Source organism: Liolophura sinensis, chromosome 6 (genome assembly GCF_032854445.1).
Source record: "Liolophura sinensis isolate JHLJ2023 chromosome 6, CUHK_Ljap_v2, whole genome shotgun sequence".
Classification (NCBI taxonomy): domain Eukaryota; kingdom Metazoa; phylum Mollusca; class Polyplacophora; order Chitonida; family Chitonidae; genus Liolophura; species Liolophura sinensis.
Genome location: NC_088300.1, coordinates 81,377,003 through 81,390,457, shown reverse-complemented (window position 1 = coordinate 81,390,457; position 13,455 = coordinate 81,377,003). Strand labels below are relative to the sequence as shown.

The 13,455-nt window shown below is 46.1% G+C and overlaps 1 protein-coding gene across 2 annotated transcripts in view; it reads left to right on the top strand.

The window, feature by feature from the left end:
* LOC135467750 (protein SFI1 homolog) overlaps window positions 1–10,271 on the top strand; it is a 68,351-nt gene extending 58,080 nt beyond the window's left edge. Inside the window, exons 25-30 of one of the 2 annotated variants that reach the window (XM_064745584.1) lie at window positions 1,978–2,154; window positions 3,430–3,656; window positions 6,133–6,249; window positions 7,816–8,451; window positions 8,775–8,886; window positions 9,951–10,271. In XM_064745584.1, the coding sequence (XP_064601654.1) occupies window positions 1,978–2,154; window positions 3,430–3,656; window positions 6,133–6,249; window positions 7,816–8,451; window positions 8,775–8,886; window positions 9,951–10,061 (1,380 nt within the window). In that variant the 3' untranslated portion in view covers window positions 10,062–10,271. Of the gene's footprint in view, window positions 1–1,977; window positions 2,155–3,393; window positions 3,657–6,132; window positions 6,250–7,815; window positions 8,452–8,774; window positions 8,887–9,950 lie in introns of both variants that reach the window. The other variant, XM_064745583.1, reaches the window with a different exon arrangement.
* Window positions 10,272–13,455: the final 3,184 nt, after the last annotated feature.

Genomic DNA, 13,455 nt, shown 5'->3' with positions numbered 1-13,455 from the left:
TTGCGTACCTGTCAGTGAGCTAAGACCTGACAGTTGTAGTCTTTGCCATCTTTCCATGAGTTAAGGTATTGTGTACCTGTCGGTGAGCTAAGACCTGACAGTTGTAGTCTTTGCCATGTCTCCATGAGTTAAGGTGTTGCGTACCTGTCAATGAGCTAAGACCTGACAGTTGTGGTGTTTGCCATCTTTCCATGAGTTAAGGTATTGTGTACCTGTGAGTGAGCTAAGACCTGACAGTTGTGGTGTTTGCCATGTCTCCATGAGTTAAGGTGTTGCGTACCTGTCAGTGAGCTAGGACCTGACAGTTGTGGTGTTTGCCATGTCTCCATGAGTTAAGATGTTGCGTACCTGTCAGTGAGCTACACGTAAGACCCGACAGTTGTGGTGTTTGCCATGTCTCTATGAGTTAAGGTGTTGTACCTGTCAGTGACCTAAGACCTGACCGTTGTGGTGTTTGCCATCTCTCCATGAGTTAAGGTGTTGCGTACCTGTCAGTGAGCTACACGCAAGACCTGACAGTTGTGGTGTTTGTCATCTCTCCATGAGTTAAGGTGTTGCATACCTGTCAGTGAGCTAAGGCCTGACAGTTGTGGTGTTTGCCATCTCTCCATGAGTTAAGGTGTTACATACCTGACAGTTGTGGTGTTTGCCATATTTCAATGAGTTAAGGTGTGGCGTACCTGTGAGTGAGCTAAGACCTGACAGTTGTAGTGTTTGCCATCTCTCCATGAGTTAAAGTGTTGTGCACCTGTCAATGAGCTAAGACCTGACAGTTGTGGTGGTTGCCATGTCTCCATGAGTTAAGGTGTTGTGTACCTGTCAGTGAGCTAAGACCTGACAGTTGTGGTGTTTGCCATGTCTCAATGAGTTAATGTATTGCATACTTGTCAGTGAGCTAAGACCTGACAGTTGTGGTGTTTGCCATCTCTCCATGAGTTAAGATGTTGCGTACCTGTCAGTGAGCTACAGGTAAGACCTGACAGTTGTGGTGTTTGCCATATCTCCATGAGTTAAGGTGTTGCGTACCTGTCAGTGAGCTTAAACCTGACAGTTGTGGTGTTTGCCATGTCTCCATGAATTAAGATGTTGCGTACCTGTCAGTGAGCTACAGGTAAGACCTGACAGTTGTGGTGTTTGCCATCTCTCCATGAGTTAAGTTGTTGCATACCTGTCAGTGAGCTAAGACCTGACAGTTGTGGTGTTTGCCATCTCTCCATGAGTTCAAGTGTTCCGTACCTGTGAGTGAGGTAAGTCGTGACAGTTTTAGTGTTTGCCATCTTTCCATGAGTAAAGGTGTTGTGTACCTGTGAGTGAGCTAAGACCTGACAGTTGTGGTGTTTGCCATCTCTCCATGAGTTAAGATGTTGCGTACCTGTCAGTGAGCTACAGGTAAGACCTGACAGTTGTGGTGTTTGCCATATCTCCATGAGTTAAGATGTTGCGTACCTGTCAGTGAGCTACAGGTAAGACCTGACAGTTGTGGTGTTTGCCATATCTCCATGAGTTAAGGTGTTGCGTACCTGTCAGTGAGCTTAAACCTGACAGTTGTGGTGTTTGCCATGTCTCCATGAATTAAGATGTTGCGTACCTGTCAGTGAGCTACAGGTAAGACCTGACAGTTGTGGTGTTTGCCATCTCTCCATGAGTTAAGTTGTTGCATACCTGTCAGTGAGCTAAGACCTGACAGTTGTGGTGTTTGCCATCTCTCCATGAGTTCAAGTGTTCCGTACCTGTGAGTGAGGTAAGTCGTGACAGTTTTAGTGTTTGCCATCTTTCCATGAGTAAAGGTGTTGTGTACCTGTGAGTGAGCTAAGACCTGACAGTTGTGGTGTTTGCCATCTCTCCATGAGTTAAGGTATTGCGTTCCTGTCATTGAGCTAAGACATGACAGTTGTGGTGTTTGTCATGTCTCCATGAGTTAAGGTGTTGCATACTTGTCAGTGAGCTAAGACCTGACAGTTCTGACGTTGACTTCAGGTGTTAATCCTCTGGTGGTCATACACTGAGAACAGGAGAAGGAAGAAGGTGCGACATACAGAAGCTTTAGACAGACGCCAACTGAGGCTACTGAGGGAGGGTGCCACTCAGTGGTTACGTGTGGCTCATGAACTGACACAGTTCAGGGCAAAGTTTGCTGCACAACAGCATTCAAAGGTAAGAGGACAGTTGACACAGGCATTGGAAGATATAAAGATTCATTTTACCACAGCTTGTTTTTACATCTATTTCACCATAGTGTGTATTGAGATCAGTTTCACTGCACCATACATGTAGGTTATACCTCCATTTCACCACAACATATGTTATACTGCTATTTCACCACAACATATGTTATACCTCCATTTCACCACACCATAGGTTATACCTCCATTTCACCACAACATAGGTTATACCGCTATTTCACCACACCATAGGTTATAGCTCCATTTCACCCCAACATAGGTTATACTGCTATTTCACCACACCATAAGTTATACCTTCATTTCACCACAGGTTGAAACTCCATTTTACCACAGAGTAGGTTACACCTCCATTTCACCATACCATACATTTTACATTCATTTCACTATACCATCGGCTGTAACTCCATTTCACCATACCATAGGTTATACTGCCATTTCACCACACCATAGGTTATACCTCCATTTCACCACACCATAGGTTATACCTCCATTTCACCACACCATGGGTTATACGTCCATTTCACCATACCATAGGTTATACCTCCATTTCACCACACCATAGGTTATACCACACCATAGGTTGATCATCTGTTTCACCACACCATAAGTTTTATCTCCATTCCACCACACAATAGGTTATACTGACATTTCACCACACCATAAGTTATACCTTCATTTCACCACACCATAGGTTATACCTCTATTTCACCATACCATAGGGTATACCACCATTTCACCACAAAATAAGTTAAACATCTATTTCCCAACACCATAGGTTTTACATCCATTTCACCACACCATAGGTTATATCTCCATTTCACCACAACATAGGTTAAACATCTGTTTCACCACATCATAGGTTATACCTCCATTTCACCACACCATGGGTTATACCTCTATTTCACCATACCATAGGGTATACCGCCATTTCACCAACATAAGTTAAACATCTATTTCACAACACCATAGGTTTTACATTCATTTCACCACACCATAGGTTATACCTGCATTTCACCACAACATAGGTTATATTTCACCACACCATCAACCACAGATCTATTACACCACACCATAGACCACAGATCTGTTTCACCACACCATGGATTACAAACCAAACTTACATCTAATGCTTGTATCATGATACTTTGAGCTAATTGCGCACAGTGCTTTGCGTTTGTCGGCATTCTACTTCTGTTATTGAACATTTCAGAACTTGTTTATTGCTCACTATAACTGTATGCTACAGTCTGCCTACGACACTTACCAGCTCGTCCAGAAGTTTGCTTTACGCTGGAAACTTACAGTGGCAAGGAGAAAAACATCCCAACAAATGAGCTCACAGATACCTCGAGAGTCACATGACCCACCCAGATCAAGGATCATCCCCACGGCCCCAGTCTTGTCGCTCTCCCCAGTAATAGGCCAGAGATTCAAGGCTATACCTGAGGGCAGTGTGCAGGCAGAGTCAGAGAGGTGAGTTGTAGCCTCTATGGCTAGAGAACTGACTGTAACTGTGGAACCCATTCATGGTTGTTTCGCCTCTTTTGTCCTCTTACAAAACTTGCACTTGTAAATCTTGGCACAATATAATTCATCAAAATCTATATTGCAGAGGTTGTATTGATATGTGGCAGTTTAAAAGGAAGGAAAACGTAAATAAGAGGAAAGCAGGAGTAGAATGACTATTGAAAACTGTGTCCATAAACACCTTACTTATTTGTTTTCAATTTTTTTTCTGCTCTGAATTAAATACATGTCCTGACAACATGCACATGTATAGTGTTATCTTTGTTACCTCCCGCCCCCGATGTGCCAGACTCCCAGATTAACTCCTTGTGATAACTGTATGTACAGTGTAAAGTGTTCTTCCCAAACCCTACTCACAGACTAGCACACCCCCTTCCCCATGTGCCAGACTCCCAGATCAACTCCTTGTGATAACTATATGTACAGTGTTATGTTCTACCTCCCAAACCCCTACTCACAGACTAGCATACCCCCTCCCCCATGTGCCTGACTCCCAGATTAACTCCTTGTGATAACTATATGTACAGTGTTATGTGTTACCTCCCAAACCCTACTCACAGACTAGCACACCCCGTCACCCATGTGTCAGACCCCCTGATTGACCCCTTGTGATAACTATATGTACAGTGTTATGTGTTACCTCCCAAACCCCTACTCACAGACTAGCACACCCCGTCCCCCATGTGTCAGACCCCCTGATTGACCCCTTGTGATAACTATATGTACAGTGTAAAGTGTTACTTCCCAAACCCTACTCACAGACTAGCACACCCCCTTCCCCATGTGTCAGACCTCCTGATTAACTCCTTGTGATAACTATATGTACAGTGTTATGTGTTACCTCCCAAACCCCTACTAGATTGAACCCTTGTGATAACTATATGTACAGTGTTATGTGTTACCTCCCAAACCCTACTCACAGACTAGCACACGCCGTCCCCCATGTGTCAGACCTCCTGATTAACTCCTTGTGATAACTATATGTACAGTGTTATGTGTTACCTCCCAAACCCCTACTCGCAGACTAGCACACCCCGTCACCCATGTGTCAGACTCCCAGATTAACTCCTTGTGATAACTATATGTACAGTGTTATGTGTTACCTCCCAAACCCCTACTCACAGACTAGCATACCCCTCCCCCATGTGCCAGACTCCCAGATTAACTCTTTGTGATAACTTTATGTACAGTGTTATGTGTTACCTCCCAAACCCTACTCACAGACTAGTACACCCTGTCACCCATGTGTCAGACCCCTTGATTAACTCCTTGTGATAACTATATGAATAGTGTTATGTGTTACCCCCAAACCCTACTCACAAACTAGCATACCCCCTCCCCCATGTGCCTGACCCCCTGATTAACTCCTTGTGATAACTGTATGTGCAGTGTTATGTGTTACCTCCCAAATCCCTACTCACAGACTAGCACACCCCGTCACCCATGTGTCAGACCCCCTGATTGACCCCTTGTGATAACTATATGTACAGTGTTATGTGTTACCTCCCAAACCCCTACTCACAGACTAGCACACCCCGTCACCCATGAGTCACACCCCCTGATTAACTTCTTGTGATAACTATTTGTACAGTGTTATGTGTTACCTCCCAAACCCCTACTCACAGACTAGCACACCCCGTCACCCATGTGTCAGACCCCCTGAATAACTCCTTGTGATAACTATATGTACAGTGTTATGTGTTACCACCCAAACCCTACTCACAGACTAGCACACCCCGTCACCCATGTGTCAGACCCCCTGATTGACCCCTTGTGATAACTATATGTACAGTGTTATGTGTTACCTCCCAAACCCTGCTCAGAGACTAGCACACCCCATCACGCATGCGCCAGATCCCCCCTGATTGACTCCTTGTGATAACTTTATGTACAGTGTTATATGTGTTATCAATCTAGTGTATTAGTATGGACTCCTTGTGATAACTAAATGTGCCGTATTGTCTGTGTTACCTGCAGCTCCCACGCCCTGATCCTCAGACTAGTTCACCCTGGCCTCCGCCAGCCAGATTTCCTGATTGACTCCTTGTGATAGCTATGTGCCGTATTGTCTGTGTTACTTGCAGTTCCAACGCTCTTCCCCTCAGACTAGTGCGCCCACGCCCCCACCCCCACCCCCACCTGTCAGACTCTCCGATTGACTCCTTGTGATAACTACATGTGCAGTATTATCAGTGTTACTTTCAGCTCCCTCGCATTTCCCCTCAGACAAATGCGCCCACGCCCACATCAGCCAGACTTCCTGATTGACTCCTTGTAACAACTACTAGTGCCTCATTATCTGTGTTACCTGCAGCTCCCAAGCCCCTCCCCTCAGACTAGTTCGCCCCCCCGCCCCGTCAGTCAGACTCCCTGATTGACTCCTTGTGACAACTACATGTCATATTATCTGTGTTACCTGCAGCTCCCACGCCCTGACCCTCAGACTAATGCGCCCCCGCCCCCGCCAGCCAGACTTCTTGATTGACTCGCTGAAGAGAGAAGGGCTGTTGACCACCAGTTCAGGGCACAAGGGATTCAGGTTAGTCCAGCCAACACAGTGCATTGTATGAGAAAATAAAACCAATTCAGTATATACCCATTCCACAAGTATTCAGTATTCCTCTCCCGTGTTTACTCCACTGTCTTTAGCATTCCTCTCATGATTCTTCCACTGTACAGTGAGGTTATCCATTGTCTCTAGCATTCCTCTCCCATGTTTCCTCCATTGTACAGTGAGGTTATCCACTGTCTCTAGCATTCCTCTCCCATGTTTCCTCCATTGTACAGTGAGGTTATCCATTGTCTCTAGCATTCCTCTCCCATGTTTCCTCCACTGTACAGTGAGGTTATCCATTGTCTCTAGCATTCCTCTCCCATGTTTCCTCCATTGTACAGTGAGGTTATCCATTGTCTCTAGCATTCCTCTCATGATTCGTCCACTGGACAGTGAGGTTATCCACTGTCTCTAGCATTCCTCTCCCATGTTTCCTCCATTGTACAGTGAGGTTATCCATTGTCTCTAGCATTCCTCTCATGATTCGTCCACTGGACAGTGAGGTTATCCATTGTCTCTAGCATTCCTCTCATGATTCCTCCACTGTACAGTGAGGTTATCCATTGTCTCTAGCATTCCTCTCCCATGTTTCCTCCATTGTACAGTGAGGTTATCCATTGTCTCTAGCATTCCTCTCATGATTCGTCCACTGGACAGTGAGGTTATCCATTGTCTCTAGCATTCCTCTCATGATTCCTCCACTGTACAGTGAGGTTATCCATTGTCTCTAGCATTCCTCTCCCATGTTTCTTCCATTGTACAGTGAGGTTATCCATTGTCTCTAGCATTCCTCTCATGATTCGTCCATTGTACAGTGAGGTTATCCATTGTCTCTAGCATTCCTCTCATGATTCCTCCACTGTACAGTGAGGTTATCCATTGTCTCTAGCATTCCTCTCCCGTGTTTACTCCATTGTCTCTAGCATTCCTCTCGCATGATTCGTCCACTGTACAGTGAGGTTATCCATTGTCTCTAGCATTCCTCTCAGGGTTATCCAATGTGTGTGGTATTCCGCTCACATCTTTCATCCACTGTACATTGAGGTTATCCAGTATCTGGGGTGATCTTTCATCCACTGTACAGTGAGGTTATCCAATGTGTGTGGTATTCCGTTCACATCTTTCATCCACTGTACATTGAGGTTATCCAGTATCTGTGGTGATCTTTCATCCGCTGTACTGTGAGGTTATCCAATGTCTGTAGTATTCCGCTCACATCTTTCATCCGCTGTACAGTGAGGTTACCCATTTTCTGTGGTATTCAGCTCATATCTTTCATCCACTGTACAGTGAGGTTACCCATTTTCTGTGGTATTCCGCTCCACTGTACAGTGAGGTTACCCATTTTCTGTGGTATTCAGCTCATATCTTTCATCCACTGTACAGTGAGGTTACCCATTTTCTGTGGTATTCCGCTCCACTGTACAGTGAGGTTACCCATTTTCTGTAGTGTTCTGCTCACATCTTGCATCCACTGTACAATGATGTTATCCAGTGTCTGTGGTATTCCACTCACATCTTTCATCTGCTGTGGTGACTTGTATCCTGTAGATCTAAGCCTGACGACTCGGGGTCAGATAAGCAAATTGGAATATTACAGCCGGAGATCAAAGCTGTTGCCTGTGACCGACCTACTGTTATATCATCTGAAGAGAACAGGGTGCAACAACCATATCAGCTCCCATGTCATCGTCCCAGAGTTATCTTGCCTGAGGAGAACAGCGTGTCACAGCTCCCCTGTCATTTGTCCACAGTTATCTCACCAGACCCAAAACCTGGGGGCAATGCAGAGGAAGTGTTACCACCTGATCAGGTGACAAAGGGTTCTCAGGAGCCCGTCCTGTCAAGACTAGGAGTTAGATTGGCTTCCAAACCACATCACCACGTACCCCATGTTCACACACAGGCTGGTTCAGGAATCACACCTTTTCCCCAGGATACTGGCATTACCTTGCTCACCCCTGCAGCGTTCCTCACCAAGAAGGATGGAACTTTGATTCCTGAAGTAAAGCCTTTGCACCACTCAGGAGACAATCAAACCTCCAAGTCACGTCTCACCTGTACAGTGTTACCTGGAGACACCGTGGCTACATGGACCTCGCACTCTGAACAAATACACAAGGAAAGGGAGGTCGTCCAGATTCGAGACACTTTGAAACAGTTTGAGGAGAAGAAGAAAAAACTGAAGTAAGTGAAGTTCACCTACTGTTTGCAGTGTACAGGAGTGTCAAGCTGCTGTTTAAGTCATTTTGAATGTCAGGCAAATTCTTCACGTCTGTTTTTTAACATGTTTCATTCATTTACTGAGGACCCTGAATGTATTTTTACATATGATGTTGGAGATGTTCAATTTGTGTTCAGTTCAGCTGGTGTCAGTGAAATATTCTTGAGAAATGATAGTTGGGTTTCAGTCACAGAGGAAATGTAAAACAAAAAGCTAGGTGTCTCATGTTTTGTTGTTAAGATTTCATTAAGTCCATCAGCATGCAGTTCTGATTTTGACATTGTAGGGTATTAAAATCTCAGTGGAAACAATTGTCATCATTAATAAAGGACCAACGTATGACAGATGACAGTGTGGAAGATGAGGACACCAGAAATATCAGAGATGAGCTTGTGCAGGTGAGTGAGAGGATACAGGAATTATATGGTGTAGGATCCTCACTCAGAGATCAGTGTGTGACAGGTAACAGTGTGGAGGATCAGGTGAGTGAGAGGATACAAGAATTATGTGGTGCAGGATCCTCACTCAGAGATCAGTGTATGACAGGTGACAGTGTGGAGAATCAGGGGTGAGCTTGTACAGGTGAGTCAGAGGATACAGACTTTATGTGGTGTAGAATCCTCATTCAGAGATCACAGTGTGACAGGTAACAGTGTGGAGGATCAGGGATGAGCTTGTACAGGTGAGTCAGAGGATACAGACTTTATGTGGTGTAGAATCCTCATTCAGAGATCACAGTGTGACAGGTAACAGTGTGGAGGATCAGGGATGAGCTTGTACAGGTGAGTCAGAGGATACAGACTTTATGTGGTGTAGAATCCTCATTCAGAGATCACAGTGTGACAGGTAACAGTGCGGAGGATCAGGGATTAACTTGTCCAGGTGAATCAGAGGATACAGACTTTATGTGGTGTAGAATCCTCATTCAGAGATCACAGTGTGACAGGTAACAGTGTGGAGGATCAGGGATTAACTTGTCCAGTGAGTCAGTGAGTACAAACATTATGTGCTGTAAAATCCTCACTCAGAGATCACAGTGTGACAGATAACAGAGTGGAGGATCAGGGATGTCTGTGGATACAGACATTCTGTGGTGTAGAATCCTCACTCAAAGATCACAGTGTGGAGGATCAGGGATGTCTGTGGATACAGACATTCTGTGGTGTAGAATCCTCACTCAAAGATCACACAGTGTGGAGGATAAGGGATGAACTTGTACAGGTGAGTCATTAGAAAAACCCCAGGTAATCTTTAAGTAATGGAGACTGTGTGTTACAAACGCATACAGAGGCTGAATGGTAGAGGACACTTGCATGTGATCAGGTAGGACTGATGCATTCAGCATGACAGTTTCTATTAAGATGCAAGATCTTGCATCAGATATACTGTATCCCTACCATAGACACTGCCCTGGTGTTCTGGAAATATGCAAGAATTTTTCTTTGTTTTACTGTTGGCACAGATTACTGAGGAGATATCAATCCTGAAGAAAGAAATCAGCAAAGACAAACCTCAGTGTGAACTCCTAGTTAGAAGAGTGCAAGAGCTGATGAAGTTACAACAGCCTGGATAGTGCGGGAAGTTTGACGATCGTTGATGTTAGCAGTCAGAAACACTGTGGATGTAGCAGTCAGAAACACTGTGGGGTTAGCAGTCAGAAACACTGTGGGGGTAGCAGTCAGAAACACTGTGGAGGTAGCAGTCAGAAACACTGTGGGGTTTAGCAATCAAAAACACTGTGGGGGTAGCAGTCAGAAACACTGTGGCGGTAGCAGTCAGAAACACTGTGGTGGAAGCAGTCAGAAACACTGTGGGGGTAGCAGTCAGAGTCAGAAACACTGTGGGGGTAGCAGTCAGAAACACTGTGGTGGTAGCAGTCAGAAACACTATGGGGGGTAGCAGTCAGAAACACTGGGGGTAGCAGTCAGAAACACTGTGGTAGTAGCAGTCAGAAACACTGGGGGTAGCAGTCAGAAACACTGTGGGGGGTAGCAGTCAGAAACACTGTGTGGGTAGCAGTCAGAAACGCTATGGGGGGCAGCAGTCAGAAACACTGTGGGGGGTAGCAGTCAGAAACACTGTGGGGGTAGCAGTGAGAAACACTGTGGAGGTAGCAGTCAGAAACACTGTGGGGTTTAGCAATCAAAAACACTGTGGGGGTAGCAGTCAGAAACACTGTGGCGGTAGCAGTCAGAAACACTGTGGTGGAAGCAGTCAGAAACACTGTGGGGGTAGCAGTCAGAGTCAGAAACACTGTGGGGGTAGCAGTCAGAAACACTGTGGTGGTAGCAGTCAGAAACACTATGGGGGGTAGCAGTCAGAAACACTGGGGGTAGCAGTCAGAAACACTGTGGTAGTAGCAGTCAGAAACACTGGGGGTAGCAGTCAGAAACACTGTGGGGGGTAGCAGTCAGAAACACTGTGTGGGTAGCAGTCAGAAACGCTATGGGGGGCAGCAGTCAGAAACACTGTGGGGGGTAGCAGTCAGAAACACTGGGGGTAGCAGTCAGAAACACTGTGGTGGTAGCAGTCAGAAACACTGTGTGGGTAGCAGTCAGAAACGCTATGGGGGGCAGCAGTCAGAAACACTGTGGGGGGTAGCAGTCAGAAACACTGTGGTGGTAGCAGTCAGAAACACTGTGTGGGTAGCAGTCAGAAACGCTATGGGGGGCAGCAGTCAGAAACACTGTGGTGGTAGCAGTCAGAAACACTGTGTGGGTAGCAGTCAGAAACGCTATGGGGGGCAGCAGTCAGAAACACTGTGGGGGGTAGCAGTCAGAAACACTGTGGTGGTAGCAGTCAGAAACACTGTGTGGGTAGCAGTCAGAAACGCTATGGGGGGCAGCAGTCAGAAACACTGTGGGGGGTAGCAGTCAGAAACACTGTGGTGGTAGCAGTCAGAAACACTGTGGTGGTAGCAGTCAGAAACACTGTGGGGGGTAGCAGTCAGAAACACTGTGGAGGTAGCAGTCAGAAACACTGTGGGGGGTAGCAGTCAGAAACACTGTGTGGGTAGCAGTCAGAAACGCTATGGGGGGCAGCAGTCAGAAACACTGTGGGGGGTAGCAGTCAGAAACACTGGGGGTAGCAGTCAGAAACACTGTGGTGGTAGCAGTCAGAAACACTGTGTGGGTAGCAGTCAGAAACGCTATGGGGGGCAGCAGTCAGAAACACTGTGGGGGGTAGCAGTCAGAAACACTGTGGTGGTAGCAGTCAGAAACACTGTGTGGGTAGCAGTCAGAAACGCTATGGGGGGCAGCAGTCAGAAACACTGTGGTGGTAGCAGTCAGAAACACTGTGGTGGTAGCAGTCAGAAACACTGTGGGGGGTAGCAGTCAGAAACACTGTGTGGGTAGCAGTCAGAAACGCTATGGGGGGCAGCAGTCAGAAACACTGTGGGGGGTAGCAGTCAGAAACACTGGGGGTAGCAGTCAGAAACACTGTGGTGGTAGCAGTCAGAAACACTGTGGTGGTAGCAGTCAGAAACACTGTGTGGGTAGCAGTCAGAAACGCTATGGGGGGCAGCAGTCAGAAACACTGTGGGGGGTAGCAGTCAGAAACACTGTGGTGGTAGCAGTCAGAAACACTGTGTGGGTAGCAGTCAGAAACGCTATGGGGGGCAGCAGTCAGAAACACTGTGGGGGGTAGCAGTCAGAAACACTGTGGTGGTAGCAGTCAGAAACACTGTGGTGGTAGCAGTCAGAAACACTGTGTGGGTAGCAGTCAGAAACACTGTGGGAGTAGCAGTCAGAAACAATGTGGTGGTAGCAGTCAGAAACACTGTGGGGGTAGCAGTCAGAAACACTGTGGGGGTAGCAGTCAGAAACACTGGTGGTAGCAGTCAGAAACGCTGTGGGGGGTAGCAGTCAGAAACACTGGGGGTAGCAGTCAGAAACACTGGTGGTAGCAGTCAGAAACACTGTGGTGGTAGCAGTCACAAACACTGTGGGGGGTAGCAGTCAGAAACACTGTGGGGTTTAGCAATCAAAAACACTGTGGGGGTAGCAGTCAGAAACACTGTGGGGGTAGCAGTCAGAAACACTGTGGTGGTAGCAGTCAGAAACACTGTGGGGTTTAGCAATCAAAAACACTGTGGGGGTAGCAGTCAGAAACACTGTGGGGGTAGCAGTCAGAAACACTGTGGTGGTAGCAGTCAGAAACACTGTGGGGGTAGCAGTCAGAAACACTGGTGGTTAGCAATCAGAAACACTGTGGGGGTAGCAGTCAGAAACACTGTGGGGGTAGCAGTCAGAAACACTGTGGGGGTAGCAGTCAGAAACACTGTGAAGGTAGCAGTCAGAAATACTGTGGGACAGCAGTTAGAAATGCTGTGGAGGTAGCAGTCAGAAACGCTATAGGGTTTAGCAATCAAAAACACTGTGGGGTAGCAGTCAGAAACATTGTGGTGGTAACAGTCAGAAATACTGTGTGGGTAGTAAAATGCTGTGTTTGTAGCAGTCAGAAACACTGGGGGGATGTGGGGTAGCAGTCAGAAACGCTATGGGGGGCAGCAGTCAGAAACACTGTGGAGTGCCAGTCAGAAATACTGTTGGGGTAGCTGTCAGAAATAGTGTAGAGGTAGCAGTTAGAGGTCACTGACAGATAAAAGATTTGTGTGTTGTAGTTTGGTTCAGGAGTTGAATGTGACAACAGCCTGGGTCATTTGGGGAGATCATGATGGTAGCAGTCAGAAATAGTGTAGGGTTAGCAGTTAGAGGTCACTGACAATGATAAAAGATTCATGTGTTGTAGTTTGGTTCATTTATATGTAGAGAAGCATGCTCTGTGTGGGTTTTCATTATAACCGTATACTTTGGTATGTAACAATATTATAGGTATTAAACGAGAGTAAACAAACAATATTTTCCCTGGGTAAATATGTGATATCTGTCAAATATTTTTATGTAATGTGTACATTTATGAAATATATAGGCATATTATTTTGTACAAACCATTGGTTGTGTTTG